Below are 19,036 nucleotides of genomic sequence, written 5' to 3' on the forward strand. Positions count from 1 at the left end.
TGGCAAAGATTGACATGAAAAGCTAAATGACGCACTATGGTCTTATTGCATAAACGAGAAGACTCATACTGACATGACCCCATACTCATTAGTGTATGGTATGGAGGCTGTGCTACCCATTGAAGTTGAGATACCATCTCTTTGAGTGCTCATTCATAATGATTTAGATGAGGAACAAACGATCAAAGCACAAGTCGTTGCCCTCGGCACTCTGGATGAAAGACAACTACAAACAACACAGAATATCTTAGCTTACCGTCGTAGAATCGAGCACGCATACCAAAGAAAAGTTGTTCCCCGACAATTCAAAGAAAGAGACATGGTGCTCAAGAAGATCTTGCACACTCCTGCGAATCCACACCCATTAGGAAAATTCAAACCTAATTGGGAGGGGCAATTTGTAGTAACACGAGTGCCTACAGGCAATTCCTATAAAATAAAAACTCATGAGGGGTATGAACTCAACGACCCTATTAATGCAATGTATCTCAGAAAATACTGCTTGTAATGGGCTTTAAAAAAATAAAATAAAAGAAAAGAAAATGAAGGACGTGGTGAAAACCTGAAAAATCATCACAAAAAAAAAAAAATGACATGGCAAAAACCTTAAAAGGGCGTCACGAGTAAAAATAGATTCATGAAATAAAGTTTTCCAAAAAGGAGGCCCTGATCCAAAACCTCAAGTACAAACAGGTACTTGCAAGTCACAACAATACTGCATAAGCAGGGCCTGAGGATGGAGACTCCTCCTAATCCCTACAGCTTCCCAATATAACCTACCTCGGGAAGATATGGGAAGGTGACATGAATTAGAGACCCAAGACACTTCAATAAACCCCAAGACGAATGTCGAGACCTGTCCAATAAGGAAGCCCAGCAAGAACCCAAAAAACTCCTCATGGTTCTGTGAAACACATGATGAGCACTCCAAAGACCAAGCGAAACTTCAAGTCTCGTGAGCCCTCACGATCTCATAAGGAAATCCATTTCATTATCTTTAAATAAGTGAATAAAAAGGAAATAAAAAAAAAAGATCACCAAAGGGGCTACAAGTGGCAAAAACTGTAAGGCCCCTCCCTCTTTCAAAAATGCTTTCCAAAGTAATCTTTACTTTTCTAAAAAATAAATAATAAATAAATAAATCATGTTCAAAATTCATTTTCTAAAATTGAGAAAGGACTCCCTCCATCACTACAAGAGGTTAAATTGTTAGTCAATATGGCCTCAATATCGATGCCAACTTCCCATGCCTGTTATGATGACATGAAACTGGTCAGGCACTCCATGGTTGTATAAGTATAACTGCCAACTACCACATAGCGGAGATGGGTGAACCTTGCCAATGATGACATTGGCTAGTTTGGAAGCATTCTCTCGACTGGATCTCCTGAGGCAAACCCATCTCGTGTGTGTGTATGATGGTCAGCTAATCTAAATTTTGGGTCATAAACCCTATAACAAGCAGGACTAAGTTTGTTGAAACTCAGTCTGAAAAGTGCATACAAATAAAATGTCCCTCTCTTCCTTGATGAATCAATTGCACATGTAAAGTTTAACAAACAAAACACCCCATAACTGGGGCAATGGAGCAAGAAATTCCCCTGAAGCAAGGACAAAAGCTACATCAAAAATGAGCAAGAACTACCCCATATGAATATTTTACATCTAGGAGCATCTTGGTCATTTTTGACCAAATATAAGGAGCAGTAACATGAAAATATTGGCTCGAAATTAATCCTGAGCACCAAAAATAAAAACTTTCTTGCTCATAATGACTATGCTTAGATTCCAAAGGCTCCTAGAGACTGATACAACCACAGGTATGTATTTTCTCTCTAAAAAATACTGTTTAAAATTTAATTGGCTTTCCAACGTTTTCAGATACTCCTTAGTGGCACGGGCCTAAACTGGCAACCAATTTCAAAAGAAAAATATTTTATTCAAAAAAAAATATTGATCATTGGTGGCATGAGTCTAAACTGCCAACGAGATCTCAGTTCACAATGTCTAGCCCCGTAAAACGTAAAAGGTCGGGTGTATTCATCCAACCCTGTATGATTTTAAAGGTCGAGTGTATCCATTTCAAAATGCTCCTTGGTGGCACGAGTTTAAACTGCCAACCTTCAAATCAAATTCATTTTCATGTAAAAACGTCTAGCCCATATGATGTATAAGGTCAAGTGTATTCATAAAATGTCTAGCTCCGCATGACATAAAAGTTCAGGTGTATTCGTCTAATCTCGTATGATATTAAAGATCGGGTGTATTCAAAAAATGTCTAGCTCCGTATGACATAAAAGGTCGGATTTATCCGTCTAACCCCATACAACGTAAAAGGTCGAGTGTATCCATCTTACCCCTTATGACGTAAAGAGTTGGGTATATGTATCTATCACTGCATAATGTTAAACAGCTTAAAAGGCTCAATGGTTGCAAGAGCTAAAACTGTTAAGTAAAATTTATTTTTCAAAATATCTTTCCCCTTTTGAAATGTTCACTATATGTTTTGTGTTTTCAAAAACCTTAATTTTTTTGTAAAAATCGTAACATGTCCAAAGCTCTTGGTTCTATTTCAAAAGTCTCCTTATTTTCAAAATTTCTAAAACGTCTTTTAAAACAAATGAGCTTAGACACCCGTATATGATGATTACTGCTTTGCCTCCTCATCTCTCTCTTCAGAATTAACTAGGAAAACATTTTCCTAAATAAATAAAACATATACAAAACCTTTAGAAACCCTAAGAAAATTAAAGAAAATGTCAGGTTCAATAATTTAAAAGTAAAAACCTCTGAAGTTAAGTAACATTGGCAGAAAATCTAACTCGAGTTTCAGGCTTGTGTAAATCAGCCCTCTAAAGTTCTCAAATTTCTCACTTTCCAGAGGGTCCAGAGCTTCATCCCCAATGATGCAAAAGGAGGATTCCATATATTTTCAAGCAAAATGTGGACATCCTGAGACCACGAACCATGCCAGTTAACCAAGCGCGCAAGCCAGTCCCATAATTCTGCCAAATATTTGCAATTGAGGAATAGATGATCAGTCGTCCCTTCATCCTCTTTGCAGAACAGGCAAACATTGGTGATAATCATGCTTCTCCTCCGAAGTTGGTCCACAGTAAGCCGTCTCCTATAGGCAAGGAGCCAAAGGAAGGATTTGACTGGGAGAGACACCTTAAACTTCCAGATGTCAAAATTGATGGTTTAGGAAGTATCACAAAGTTCGAGAATTTTTTTTTTTGTATGAACTTTGAGTCTAGCCAAAGACAAACTTACAACGACCCAATTTTAAATGTGGCAGACAAGAGTGATTGCGACTTCCTTTTACTAGAAGTGAATAGTCTCTTTGTATACTTTTCCTTAATCTAGAGTTCAAGTAAAATTATACAAGACACTCATGAAGTTTGAGTCACAAAGAGAGTGAGACCCACTATATAAGTTCATGAATGATACAATTATTCAGTATCATTAGCTTGACATTTTTCTTATTCTATTCTAAAACTAATAGAACGATTAATGTCGACTTATAGAGTATTAATATTCCATTTATTTATTGTACGGTATGGATAATTGTAACGAACTTCTTTTTATAATGAACACAAGACATTGTCATAATGGCTACCCCAGGTCTCCCCTTGAAGATATTAGAAATAAGGGACACTTATAGATATCCCTTTGACTTATTTTTCTAGACATGCCATCCTAAATATTTTGTAAATCACACACCTAACCTTAAAAAATTTTATTTTATTGCTACTCCCCAAGTCATAAGTAAGTAGGGTCTTTTAAGATAAAAATCCCCCCATTTTAATTCACATTTCATGCCCAACACATGTCGGATTGGCTTTTATCTTCAAATGTGTCAATTTGGCACAAAATGTGCCAGGCTTCTGACAAAATGTGCAGGCTGGTTTCTAATATTAAAATTGTGCTGGTCCAAGTCGACTTTTGCATTCACATTTTGGCAGGCTGGTCTCCAATATTAAAATTGTGCTGGTCCAAATCGACTTTTGTATTCACATTTTACTGATCCGGCACAAAAGCGGATCGGATTAGAGAGAGTAGAAGCGTGAAAATTGGGTTAAAATTGGAGTGTTTCAGTAAAAAAAACAGTAGAAACGTTTTTGTATGGAAGACTAAACTGTGTTGGTGTTGGGGTTAATAATATGACATAAGTATTGAGGGAGATGCTTAAAAAGTATAATTTGGTGGGTTTCCAGAATTTTCCCCATAAATAAATCCCACTATTATGGCCATCCTCGCATGCATTTTAAGGAAAGAATCAGGAGGTAACCATGAAAGAATTGAACTTCAAGGCATGGCTCCAAAAGTTGCATTGATAGCTATGAGATTCTCCACACTTAAAAGAAGTATCACTAGTCAGTTAGATTTTGGCAGCAAATTCTGCATTTCATAAATTTATTGATTATCACTTATTTTAACATAAATTTTCACTAGGATATATCAAACGTCTCCACATAACCCGCACAGCTTGAATCATAGCCAGTAGTGATGAATGCATAGAAATTACAACGCACTCAGACAACATAAAGTACAATAGGCTCAATATACATGGAGCACGATTTTGATGCAGCCATAATGAGTGGGTTGGTAAACTCAAGCCACCAACTCCAAGTGCATGCATCTAGTCAATTCGCTTCAGGGCATAGTTTGCCATCCCCTCAAGCGAAGATCTGAGCATGCTTTGAGGGAGGCACCAGAGGCTTTGGATTGCAAGATCAGCTTTCTCCCTTGCCAGCTCTTGTGCTCTCTCTATTCCCCCACATTCAATAATCAATTGAACAGCAGACTCCAAAGAACCCACTTCTGTGAATTCGCTGTCAATTATGTCCCTAAGCTTAGGTTCTTTGTTCAGGGCAAAGAGAACAGGAGCAGTCAGATTACCCTTTGCCAAGTCACTACCGGCTGGCTTGCCCAGCTGTTTCGTTGATTGTGTGAGGTCAAGTATGTCGTCAACCACCTGGAAAGATAAGCCAAGGTTCTTTCCGTAATTGTACATCTGATCACATATGCTTTCACTAACTCCACTGAATATGGCAGCTGCTTTTGTGCTAGCTGCTATCAAGGAAGCAGTCTTATAGTAACTCTTCAACAAGTAGTCCTCCACTGTACAGTCACAGTTGAAAAGGCTAGATGCTTGCTTGATTTCACCACTGGCGAAGTCTTTGATCACCTATGAAGCAAGTACTTCAGAAAGAAATTCAAATGAAAGAGCATATTATCTGGAATAAAACTATACTGGTGATATTAAATAATGTTAAGAAGCATAAAGAATTAAACCAAAACACGAAGACATTGTCAGATATTGTAATGCATACTTGACTGATCAGCTTCATGACTTCTATGTTTTCTAAATTTGCAAGGCACCACGATGACTGAGCAAACATAAAGTCTCCTGCTAGCACAGCAACTCTAGTACCATACAATTGGTGAACTGTTTCTTTCCCTGCAATAGAATGAGGAAGTCCTTTTAGCATCAAATGAGAAGTTAGGATTTCATGTGACCCATGACAAAAACAAGTCAAGAATCAAAACAAGAGCAAGAAATGAAATCAGGAAAGCAAATTAGTAAGTAACACCTACTACAGAAGATACCTGTTCTTCTGATTAATTTAGGAAACTGAGTACAATTCCTAAAATCTGAACAAAATAAAATGATTACCTATTTAAATCCCTAAATCAGAAATGCTAATCCTATGAAGATATAGTTTTTAAGAGTAATTAACAGTATTGAGTTTAAGTAACAAGGATTTACATAATTCTGTCCCCTATACAGTGGCAATCTGCACAGAAGGAAACAAATATACCGGTCGTTTTTTTTTAGAATGTTCACATTTGTATTAATAAAAAGAGATTACAGTGTAGATGAGATTACAGTGTAGATCATGTGCATATAAACATACATACAAATTTGAGCATACCTGCTTGGCAGGTGCCATTTACAATACCCAACAGGAACCAAAAAAAAAAACTCATAAAAGCTCAATAGTGAGACGGATTAGAAGGGAGGAAAAAAACTTCTAAAGTCTAAACATCGAGAGAAATGTTGAGGCGAGCACCAACCCAAGCTAAAGTGTCAGCAGCAGCATTTGCTTCCCTGAAAACGTGTTTCCAGGTAATTCTAAGGGAGCCACAGATGACATCTAATTCATCAAAAATGGGCCCAACAAATATGCCTGGCGTTGATGCCCTAGCTGAGCTCAAGGAAAAAAAGGGGGCTGAAGAACCTCACAAAGAGTTGCTGGACAGTTTGCGGGGTCAACCACACCCAACTGAAGCACTGTAGAGTGGAGGAACACACATGCCATGAGGAGCAATGCAGAAGTAAACAGTCAAAATTTTTCCCACCCTCCTAATGCAATACAAACCAGATAGGCAGGGAAAACCTTGCTCTGAAGATGATATAAAAGAGATCTCTCCTTGAAAGAACCAGTCAATTAAAGTCCTGGTTTTTCAGGGGTGCCAGGGAAAAACCACTTTCTTGAAGCAATGTGCCAGGGAAAAACCACATTCTTGAGCCAACCAGCCAAACCCTGGTTGGCTCGAGAGAGAGCCAAGTAAAAGGAGGTCATGGAGAGGCCAGGACCCTAACCATGCTATCAGTCCCTGTACACAATGTACTCTGCCTTAAGCAAATCCAGCAAGGACGCAAACTCAAGAATCTACAAATCTGAGAGATTCCTCCTGAGACTAGGATTCCAGACTAGCTGTCCCCTAATTTCTTCACATGATTGGGTAACCAAGAGGTCTGGGAACATAGCAAGGGAAAATAATATAGGGAATCAAGACACAACAGTAAACTCCCCAAGCCAGAGGTCTTTCCACAACCAATCCTTGCCCCTGAATTGACCGTGAAGCAGATGTTGGAGAAATACTCAATGGGACAAAACAATCCCTTTCCAAGCCCTTAAGACGAGGCATTAGCATATTCCCTGGGAAGCCACCCGGAACCATCCACCATGTAACGCTATTGTACTACCAACAGCCACAAATGAGCTCCTGGATGGCGAACCGCTGCCACCACTTTCTTAGGAGTGTTACAAGCCCATGGGCTTCATTACCTAGCCCCCCATTTCTTTCAATTTACATACCGTGTTCCACTTAACTAAAAGAAACTCTTTTTGTCGCTCTGCACCAGACCACAGAAAGCATCCCATTAACTCCTCAAGACGATTGACCACTCCAAGGGCAATCTAAAGCAAGTCATCTAGGAGACGGGGATGTTGGGCAAGGTTGCTTTGATTTAGGAATCATGAAACCTAAGGATAGGAACCTACATTTCCAAGCAGCAAGTCAGCGTCACTTCAAACACTAAACTACCGTGTCCCATGGAGCCTTGTGGCACTTTCCAACACAGAGTAGGAGGCCCAAGTACTTGCTAGGTAAGGAGTGTATTCCACACCATGGCCTCTTGGTCAATTCCAAAATAGTTTCTGGCTCACACAGACCCCACAGAGTCAGAACATCAAAGCAACTAAGGAATGACCATAGGTTTTCGACTTAACATGAGCATATTCGCAAAAGACTAGGGTGTTGCCTGCATATTTTAGATGGGAGATGCACAAATCCTACAGGAGAATCTAAAGCCATGGAGAAGAGTGTTGCTGAAAAGGTTTGAGATATATTTGCTGAATATCACTGCCACGATGGAAAATAAGAAATGGGAGAAAAAGTCTCATTGGCAAAGGCCTCTTGAAGAGGGGAAGAAAAATTTTGGAGATCCATTGACAAGGACCGAAGACCACGTGGACGAGATGCAACCCCTGATACAGGTCCTCCATCGATTACTAATGTCAATCATAACACCACTTTGTCAAGAATGTCCCAATCAACATGGTCGTACACCTTTCGCCCAAGTTTCAAAACAAGACTAGAAGTCATTGATTGGTGTCTGTTATGGATGCATTCATGAGCAACTACTGCATCATCCAAAATTTGAGGGCCATTGACAAAGGCACCTTGCATGGGGCAAATAAAAGTGTTAAGCACATGCTAAGGCGAGAAGCGAGCACTTCATAGAAAATTTTGTAAGAACTTTTTGGCAAACTGATAAGCCTTGAGTCTTTCAGTTCATTGTCGCCATCCCACATAAGAGTGGTCGGTGAGTCAACCACAGCGGGTCTGGGTTCATGTTTTGGACCCAATAGGTCAGGTCCAGGTCCAAATGTCTTGGACTCAATATGGGTCAGGTCCGAGTCCAACATGGAGATTATCAAGTTGGGTCGGTTCCAGGTTAGGTCCCAACCCAGTATAAAATATATGACATATACAATATATATATATATATAAAATCATCATTACCATCATAGCCTTTTCCTAATTAATTGGGGACGGCTACACAAATCTCCGTCCGTCATTCTTTTCTATTTAAGGCCATACCCTCAATGAGGCGATAAGTCTCCATATCTTTTCGGGCTACTTCCAACCACATCCTTTTGGCCTACCCCTTACCCTTTTCAATCTTTCTACTTGAACTAAATCACACCTCTTAACAAGTGTTATACTAGGTCAATGCCACACATGACCAGCCCACCTAAGTCTACTCTCTCTCATCTTATCACCTATTGGTGCCACACCTAAACTTTCCTGAATGGATTCATTTCGGATTCTATCCCTTTTTGTCTTGCCACTCATCCATCTCAACATCCTCATCTCCGCTACACTCATTTTATGGGTATATTGTTTTCATCCACCCAACATTCTACCCCATAAAGCAAAGCTGGTCTCCCAACTGTATAGAACTTACCTTTCTGCTTTATTAGTATGTGGAGATCACATAAAATTCCAGTTGCACATTTCCACTTCGCCCATCCAGCTTTAATTCTATGTCAACATATTCCTCAATCTCTCAATTTTCCTAGATTATCAACCCAAAGTATCGAAAGTGCGATATTTTTTATACTTCCTGGCTATCAATCTTAACTACTCCCTCGTCTCTACTTCTATTATTACTAAACTTGCATTCCATATATTTTGTCTTAGTCTAACTAATTTTAAAACCTTTGGATTCTAGAGCTTCCCTCTAAAGTTCTAATTTTGTGTTGACGTCGTTTGGGTCTCATCGATCAAAGCTATGTCATTTGCGAACAACATGCACCATGGGACCTCATCCTGCAGGTGCCTAGTTAAGTTGTCCTGGTCCAAATGACTTGGAAAGGACCTAGGTCCAGGTCGAGTTTGCGTCAAGGTGAAATCTAGTCAAGTCCGGCCTAGGTCAGGGTCAACCCGGACCAAAGCTGACACGTTGCCACCCACCATGGTTGCGACTTGTGGTAAGCCTTCCATTGATGATCCCTCTATGGAAGATTCTGGGATAAACACAAGGATATCAGGGCCAATGGCATTCCAGAACTTATTGAACAAAGCAACAAGGACACCATCAAGACCAGGAACTTTGTCTTGACCTAATTCTGCCATTGCCCTGCGATCTCTTCTTCCATGAAAGGCCTCTCTAGCCATTCATCCTTTTCTCTAGGAAGATGAAGCAATAGGATAGCCTTTTCTCTAGTTATGACCCTGCTGATATCAGAATGTTCCTCTTTCTGATATTAGTAGGGGCTTCCCATAATTTAATTTCTTTGGCATTTAAGTCTTTCCCTTGTCCCAGGCGATTAGAATCCAAACTTGACCAATTTTTTGGGATTGCAAGATTCCAATAAGTTCTCTTCAAGCATGCGTGGACGAAGGCAAATGCGTTGGATGCATTTGCAAAAGAGGGCACGTGGCCCAAAATTTCATGATACATTCACCAGAGACAGGCCATTGAAATCTGCCTTTTTTATATCATTTCGTAAAAACAATCCTTTTTTTTTTTAAGAAGAATTAACTATTCGTAAAAACAATCCTTTAAAGTTACAATATGTATGGGGACAGATTCATATAATGAGTATTCCGATTATTTTAATACAAAACATCAATTTCACTCAAAAACAAAATCTGTCGGTATACAATTGCCTCATTTCTACTGGCAAGAAAGAAGAAACCTGCAGTTATCACAATCTATTAAAAACACCTTGCAGTAACTGCTAATTTCTAAATCCCCTATTTTTTATGGAAAGGTCAGTTGTGGGCACTGCAATTATCAACTCCCTAACCATCATGCCAAGGGAAAAATCCTGACTCGCAATGATCACAAAGTCATGCTGAAATATTCTCCATGCCATGAATTAGATATCTAAAAATTGAACTACCATATTATTTCATATTTGGGAAATAGTAATCCAGACAATTGAAATTCTCCATGTGATCATTGACAATAAATCTCAATCCGTTTTTTATAAGAAAACAATACTATCTAGTTGTTCAGATTAGCAAATAAATGATGAATAAATGACATGTTCAGTTTAGCAACTTCACATATAGATCTTTTCACTCTCGCAAGAATAGTTAGTTATTGAAATTTCTACAATCTAAATTAAGAAAAGACAACTAGATTAGAAATATCCAGGAAATAGTCAATCATAAAATGCAACTCCTACCAAATTGAAATACAGAGATTTTCAGTAGATAACAAAAGTGAAAGGAGAAATGTATCAGCAATGTCAGTATCGCCTGAAGAGGGCCTCAATAATCTCAGTACAAAACAATTATTTCAGAAGATAATGCCAAAAGGTACCTCTTCTCATATCACTTTCATCTAAGACATCATCGTGTATCAAACTTGCTGTATGGATCATTTCAATAATTTCCGCCAAGCGTCGATGCTGTGGTCTGACATCTCTGGAGTTCAATAACAACAGATTTCAAGACATCATGTACCTAAGAAGGTTGTAGTCAGAAACTCCATAGAGAAACATGAGACAACTTACTCTAATCCTGCCATTTGGGCAGTGGCTCTGGAAACAAGAAAAACTAAAGCTGGCCTCATTCTTTTTCCCCCGGCACTAAATATTTGCTCGGCCGCAGACATTAAGACGGGATTTTCCGCACCGACCACCTGTTAAACCATATCCATCAGACTACCACATAAAGGCAAACTGTATACAACTATTGCAGGGTAACTCATCAACAAATAATAATTAATCAAATGTCTTACTGGAAAGTAAAATAGAATATTAATATTAAATATAAAATAGGAAAGGGTGGACAATTTCTGAAAGTGAAAAAATTAAAGATTTTACCATCATTTTGCAAATTATAGGAAGGAAACAAATAGTCAATTTGATTCAGTCACAAACAAATGAAACATAGAAACGCAAAGAACCAGTGCAAATGATCATGCTACCAGGCATCTTCTATGCCTCAATATGCTACCAGGCATCTTCTATGCCTCATCTCATATTGAGGAGAAGCATCCTGTAAAACCCACATCTATCTTCGTTTTGGCTAAATTAGTTACTACATTGTTTTAGTTGCCATAATGAGGTGTCAGTGGTGCTTCTTCATAGGCACTTCAAAATTAAAGCTTATCTTATCTTACCGTAAACTTTCCTTCAACCTCTTGTGTGTTTGGTTAAGTTAGTTTATGCAACTCATCAAAACCCAACCAGTCCCCACCCCCGATCCCCCTGAACAACAGGATGTAGCACTTTCATTGGTATTTGGTAAATGCCAAGTTACATGGATTAACAGCACAAACCAGTTGTATCAACCTCTAGCATTGAGTTAGAGTATTATGCTATTTCTTCTAAGACCTGAGAAATGATTAGGATTAAGTTATTACTAAAACAAAGTCCAGGTAATAGTTCCCTCACTCATTATCGTGTAAGTAAAACTGTAAAAGCAAACAGACAATTTCACACTTTGTACATCCAAAAGCATATCAAGCTGCTTTTTTGCAATTCTACAATTTACAACATCCAAAAGCATTAGAGAGAGCATGATAACAACTGAGATCCAAATGAATAATCTTCTCGGCCTGTTGTTGCCCCTTCAAGTAGCTACAAGCAATACCTAAAAAGTGGGGATCAATTCCCCAAAAATTGGGGATCAATTTCACGAAAGTGGGATAGAGATCCCATGGGAATGTCTTATCTTCTGCTAACTCTATGTGAGTATCAAATGTTTGTGAGACCCGTTTGTCCTCTTATTTTAAGGAAGTTCTTGTAAAGGATAACTATTTCCATGTACATGAAAGCCAGTCTCTAAGGCAATAATCAGAAAAACCTACAACAACTTGGAATGCTTGCAATCTCATGAAATTCTTCACAAACATGATCTCATTTATAAAATGGAAGAAACACGAATATGCATAATTCAATGCAGATGGAGCGCCAACCTGATAACACGACATCAATTTCTGGATAGAAAACAAACATCAAACAAACACACAATTTGCATAACAACGAGGTACATAAACCAGGCATCCAGCATCTGTCATTATCAATGGACCCTGGAGATGAACCATTATTCTACTTAGCCCATAACTGTGTCAGTAAAAACAAGGATTCAAGCAACACTTGATGATGATGGGCAGTGGATGACTGGTCTATTTTCCCGATACTATACAAGTGTGCTAGTATAAAGACCAGGATATTGTCTTACAAAGAACCACTTAGATCTCAAGGAGCATTATGAAGCATTGTACAATACTGACATTTAATGGAGAATCATAATCCAGATCTATAAAAACTTTTAGTTATAAAAATTAGGATTTATTGTTTCTTAAGGATCATCTTAAGAAATTGAATTATGACACTTTGTTGAACCAATCTAAGAGCAACATGCCAAGCGTCCACCTCAAGTATATGACGCATGGATAGAACATATCCTATCCTTTTATCATGGAAATGTTCTATATCGTTGAACTAAACCAAGGTCATCATCATCATCATCTGCGTCTTATCCCAAATATTTGGGGTTGGCTACACGAATCCTATTCCACCATTCTGCTCCATCAAGGGTCAAACCCTCAGTCAAACCATACGTCACCATATCTTTTCTCACTATTTTCATCCATGTCCATTTGGGCCTTCCCCTTGCCCTTTTAGAGCCTCCCACTTGAACCAATTCACCCCTTCTAACCGATATTGTATTAGGTTTAAATTAAACCATTTACATACTATAAAACAATGAGCTTTCAAAAACTATTTCCAGAAGAGAGTCTCTTTAAAGAAACCACTCAACATATCTCAAACACACTATAATGAGTTATCTTCATCTAAGCTTGAGGAAAGTGTACGAGCTACATATATGACTATCATATTTTGTTTATTTACATGTAGGCGTACGTTGATCACTTGTGCTTTGTGTAATCATCTTTTATCCATTAAGGGCATTTTTGTTCTTAGACCGGTAACTCTTATATTTAAATAGTTGTTTGAAACAATGAAAGATGATTAAATACTTTTGTCAGGAAGTTACCAAGATCAATGGTTGGAAATGGGCTTGAAATTAGGACATCATAGGTTGACCTTGCAGTATTTACAAAAGGAAAGCTAATTTCACGATTTTTGCATACTAAATTCTAAACCTGCCTCATAGCCCTGTCTCTCCCTACCAAGTCTTTAAACAGGGCTTGAAAATTAGGGGATCAGAAGTTCACCTTGCAACACATGCAATAGGAAAGCCAGTTTCTGGCTTTCCAAATGCTGAATGCTACTCTAGTCCTCACTTGCAACTCCATAATCTTTCTAGAACCACCTGAAAAACGAAAACTAGAACTCCAATTAGATGAACACATCAGAAAAGGCCAAAATTCTAACTGGAATTCTTACATGGCATTCCCTAAACCCTGGCTCACATTCTCGCTCAGGGAAACTTCGTCAAACAAGCGTATATCACTTAAGAGTTGAAGAAAACCACTCATCTTGAGAGTAGAATTCTAGAAGAAGGAGAAAACCAAGGAAGATCCCCGAAAATGTTGCAAGACCACTCTAGATCTTAAATCAATCAAACAAATTACCCTGAGACCTCAATTCCGTTACCCTCTCGATCCTAGTGCAGAAAGCAAGCCCAATTCTAATTGTCAGGAACAATAATTCGAGAATAGCCTCTCAAAATGGATGAAACACCCATCTATAATTGTCATCTTCTACCAGATTACATTCATCACAAGTTTAGCTTCTTCAGAAGTTCATGTAATTGCAGCATGATGATAAACCTAGTTGAGTTCTACAACATTATTGTATGCCTTGAAACTGAAACTCGACAACACTTGGAAGGAGGGGCTCATCTGTACCAGTTTTTCTTTACTTCACTTATTTTTACTATGCCAAATTCTTTTATTGATCCAAAAAGTAAACCAATTCATTTTTTGGAGTACATTTAGTTGCCTAAAATATACATAGTTTAATGATAATTGAATAGTAATTTCTTGTTTAGTAGGAAGTCCTATAGTTTAAGCTCAATTGCATTAACGAGCAGTCAAGTGACATTCAAGCTCCAGTTCTCCACTGATCAACACGAGCTAACTACTATTATCTCTGCAAGTGATATTGAATAAATTTCATCTACTTACTTCCTAGATGCATTTCCTAAACTGGCTTCCTAGATGCATTTCCTAAATGCCGAGCACAGGATCACCCCAAACTTAGGGGGTAGTATACATAACAGGGGGCAGAAATCCGCCTCCTTTTCAGAGTTTGAGCCAAGCAAGCCACCTATTGGAGCCTAAATTCGGCCCGTAGCTTTGTTTTTTAAAGATCTATCCCTTCGATACTTCAGATGAGTAGAAACAATCACATTTGACGGATTTAACGGATCAAGAATTTCTAACTAGACTTTGCCTAATTTTAAATAGTTGTGATTTCTTTGCCACAGTTCGTTTATTTTTTATGAACTTTGATCCCTAAACCTATTTTCGGGTTCTTCATTCAATCATAGGTTATTTCCGCCCCAAAGAAAATTACAGATTTTTGAGATTTTAATTTAGGATTTCACTATTCACCCAAAATTTTTAAGAGCTTGAATCTCATAAACCTGAACTTGAAACCCAAAACTGGTTCTGGGGTTCCAACTACGATTGTCAGAGGAAGCTTTGACAAGGACTAGAGGCATTGATTTGCATCGAGCATGAAGATCGGGGAACCTGGAATGTTTCTTGAAATTTTGGTTAACTTTCAACTTTTATTCTCTTTAATTCATCAAATCAGTGTCATTTCCCATCCTTTTTAAACATATTTTTTTTATATCTTTTTCCTTTTATTTCTTTCTGGAAAAATTCACAAACTTTCAATGACATAGATAAAACTAGACGTACATTCAGCCAAGTCATGGTTTTGGGGAGACCTATAAACTAGATGTACATCTTTGAAAGATTACAAAATTCAAAATGCTCAAATATAAGAGGGACATCAAAGTGGATCCCAATCTGACAACAGACAAAAAGGAGGTACATATATTTAGGATCCCAGCAACCAGCCAATAAGTAAGGGCATGGAAGCATGTCACATCCAACAGTTAAGAATCCTAGTTGTAGAACTAATGCAGGGGGTGACATCGTCAAAACATTCTTTATCCAAGAACTGGTTATGAATATCTTTTGCAACAGTGGCTTATTCGAAGAGTACATTAATCATATCAATGCTTTTGGAAAACTATGATAATTCCACAAAACACATACTCTATGAATATTTACATGTCATGCCATCCATCTGGCAATGCTGTCCAGCAGCAGACCAATTAACCTTATACCTTGTTTGCCCCATTTGTTGGGCATGTATTGGTCATATGTCCAACAGCAGAGATGACTTTTTATTCTCTCACAAATGCATTGAATTATTACATCTTCCTCATGGTAAATAGTAAATGAAATTAAAGCATCTATAAGCAACGAAAAAACTAGAATCAGTTCCTGGCGAGTTCTTTTAGAGAGACAGCAGGAAGTCAAAAACCATGAATCAAATTTCCATGTCGCATCTCTAAGAGTCATTTCACTTAACATATAATGCCGGCAGTAGGATGAACTAAACAAGACAAAATGTGCCCATGACATTGTGAATATCATGTACATGGGTTATGTCAATTTGACAAACAACTATAAGAAAATTAATGGGAATTATTCAACAAAAATAAGGAAGTTATGAGAAGTGTGAGACAAACAAGGACACGAGCGCATGTAACATCTTCATCTCTGTTTTGGATTGCTGGAACTTCTAAAAGCAATCATGTAACTATTAAGGAGCAATGATTCAACAAAAAAAGAACGGAGAACAAGCACATGAAATACTGCCCATGTCACTTGATTTTTAAAACCTATACGCATGAACACGGGCATGTAGTTAGTGTCTGACACGATTACAGAGTATCGGATTCCTCATGCATAAAGAAGAGGATTCCACGACGTGGTTTACTAAAGATAACCAAATGAGACAATTTCTTACTAATTTTCTATTTCATGATGAGTAGCAAGCAGTAATAGTTGTACTTTAATTGGCTAAATCTAGATATTCCCAAAGCTCCATGAACATTGTCAAAGTTCACATGTGCTTATTCAAAACAGAAGAAAAAAAAAGAAAAAGATCGTCTCTAAAATGGTGCAAATCAAGAAGAATCTATGTCGTGAGCATATCGATAAGTGACATGGGTATGGCACCCAACTAGAAGAACCCATGTAAGATAGTTTAGACCAATCAGAAAAACATGAAGGGAGTGATTGGTTTAGGGTTCTGAACTTGTCAGGTGCATCTAGACTGTCCATCTTCTGGGAAGCTCAAATCCAATAAATGAATCAACGAACGGGCAGAGCCTCAGGAAATGGTGGAACCAGTGGTTTAAAACCCAGAGATTGCTTGGGAATCGGTCAAGATCAGACCGCTTCCGGGATAGTAAGCATCCTGGCCCGGTTCTAAAACCCCCATTACATATTTTTTTTCTTTTTTTTTTTAAAGCTTATCTAATGTTTTCTGAAGTTCCCACTAAATCCCCACCCCATAAAGCCTTATTTCAATTTTTATTTTCATTTATTTTAAAATATTTTCTGGATCACCGATTGGGACTAATCTCAATCCAATCTGGATCGCGGATCTAGTGATCTGACATGGTGAACCATCCGTGTTTTGAAACACTAGATGGGACCCAATATGTATGTTGCTACCATCCACTAGATTGGACAGAGTGGATGCCCCGGGCATCCATGGGAAAGCCCCAGGTGCCTTGCCCACAGAATCATTAATCCTAGAAAAGAAACATAATAAAGAGCTTTATTAAAATAAAAAAAAGAATAAAGAGCCTGTGTACAGTTCACATACATTGCAAGCACAAATAAGACAATAAATTCAACACTCAGAACTCAAAAATGGCAGATTGGGCTTACTGCTTGCAGATTGCGGTTCAAGATTTGGAGATCATGAGCAACATCAGCCATCAAAGAAGACACAGAGAGAGGTTCGTCGGAATTCAAACTTCCATTAGACTCAAATTGGACATCCACTTGGTCTGCATATCCAATCCAAGAGAAACACTTTCAATATAAAAGATACATCAAACTTCGTTCTTTTTCTTTTCTTTTCACGTATGGGTAGTTCAGTGATAAGATTAACAATTGGAACACACAGCTGCAATGGTCAACACCCTAACCGACAAAGCTCGAAACTGAATGCTAGATACGTCAAACTTTGCCTAATCAAATCAACAATCCAAGAAAGAGGTTTTACAAAAATATGCAACATAATAATTATAATAAGAGTGTCCAACATGAAGAAAATAATTTGAACAATGAGTTATAAGAAATTCAATCAGATACCCAACAAAAAAAAAAGTTACCCAGATGAAATTGCAAATATTTGCTGAAGAAATTAGAACAAAAGAAGGGCAACCCAATAAACTGAAACCTGAACAAAGTGGGAGAGAAGTACCTTGAAACGTTGTATCTGGACTATGAACTGATGAAACCCCACAGCAAACAGTGCCTTTGTGCTGCCCACACGACGTCTTCAGTCCACCTCTCCCTGCGACCCTGCCCCTGGTGCAATGCCCATTTCTCTTGCTCTTTTTCCCACCATATGAGAACAACACAGACGACGGAGACCACAATGAAGAAGATAGACCCCCACAATAACCAGAAGAACAACCACAACCAAACACTTCCAGCCCACTCTTGCGTAGACCCACATCCATATACCTCAATGACAACATCACCATCATCCTCTCTCTCTCACTCACTCACTCAACCAGTTACTGTAACTCAACTCTCACTCCACTCTCTCTCCGAAACCGGAAACCCCCAATTCTTCTCTCTCACACTCAACCAGTTACTGCAACTCGACTCTCACTCCACTCTTCTCGGAAACCGGAAACCCCCCTATTCGTTGACACAGAACTCCGCTTCCAATTCTTTGAAAAACCCAACTGCAGCAGGTGCTATATACAAAAAACTCACAGCAAAAAACAATGAAAGATCGCAAGAAAAGCAGGTGCCCACTCGTCCTTTGTCTTCTTCTTATTGTGATGGACAAACAAAATTTGAAACAGTTGTAATTGGAGTGATGGTTGAGCAAAACAAAACTGGTGAAGGTGAGGGAGACTGTAAAAATAATTGAAGCAGGTGGGCGTGGACTGGCCGGCTCGCTGGATCCATGAGATCCACATGATCCTTTTCTTATTATTATTATTGCTCTCTGATTCTTATCCTTTTGGGAGGAGGAAACAAACTAAAGGCTGGGGTTTTATGAGAGACAAAGATCAGAGATTTAGAGAGAGAAACTGTCGAGTCCACTTTCATTAACAACGCCAAGGACGTTGAACGCCTCTCTCTCCTGGTGTTGGTGCAAATACGGCATAATTTATATGACTGATGTTCCACGAGCTGGAACGTACCATTTGGATTCTTGGCGGGCCCAACCCGGGCCGGCCGATATGCATGAATTCTTTTAAAAAAAAAAACTCCTAAAGTATTTGGAAAAACGAGCAGAGCCTGTCTTCCGCATTGAATTACCCAAAACGCATTGAATTACCCAAAAACAAAAGGATAGACTGTTGGGCTCTCTAACTACATTTTATAGCTCACGACTTAAATTTTTTTAACGTATTTTACAACATATTTACACTGGCCATTTTTTAGATTTTTATATGTTTATAAATATATTTAATTTTAATTATTTTTTAAATTTAAAATTTTATAATTAGATATAAAAATAGA

At 38.3% G+C, this 19,036-nt stretch overlaps 1 protein-coding gene across 1 annotated transcript; it reads right to left on the bottom strand.

Moving 5' to 3' along the window:
* Positions 1-4,386: 4,386 nt before the first annotated feature.
* Positions 4,387-18,227, bottom strand: LOC18430924 (solanesyl-diphosphate synthase 2, chloroplastic). The gene is made up of 6 exons (XM_006841064.4): positions 17,754-18,227; positions 17,213-17,334; positions 10,827-10,954; positions 10,634-10,737; positions 5,337-5,464; positions 4,387-5,191 (listed from the first exon to the last, which is right to left on the bottom strand). Exons 1-6 carry the CDS (start codon positions 18,040-18,042, stop codon positions 4,643-4,645), a joined length of 1,320 nt encoding a protein of 439 aa, XP_006841127.2. The 5' UTR covers positions 18,043-18,227; the 3' UTR covers positions 4,387-4,642.
* Positions 18,228-19,036: the final 809 nt, after the last annotated feature.

This window comes from Amborella trichopoda, chromosome 12 (assembly GCF_054954075.1).
Source record: "Amborella trichopoda isolate Santa Cruz 75 chromosome 12, AtrichopodaSantaCruz75HAP2 v2.0, whole genome shotgun sequence".
Classification (NCBI taxonomy): Eukaryota; Viridiplantae; Streptophyta; class Magnoliopsida; order Amborellales; family Amborellaceae; genus Amborella; species Amborella trichopoda.

Coding starts and splice junctions, on each gene's coding strand:
- LOC18430924 (XM_006841064.4), bottom strand. CDS start 18,042: ATGATGGTGATGTTGTCATTGAGGTATATGGATGTGGGTCTACGCAAG. Junction 10,955..17,212: donor TGAACCGCAATCTGCAAGCA/GTAAGCCCAATC, acceptor ATGGTTTAACAG/GTGGTCGGTGCGGAAAATCC. Junction 5,192..5,336: donor TCATGAAGCTGATCAGTCAA/GTATGCATTACA, acceptor CTTGCTTCATAG/GTGATCAAAGACTTCGCCAG.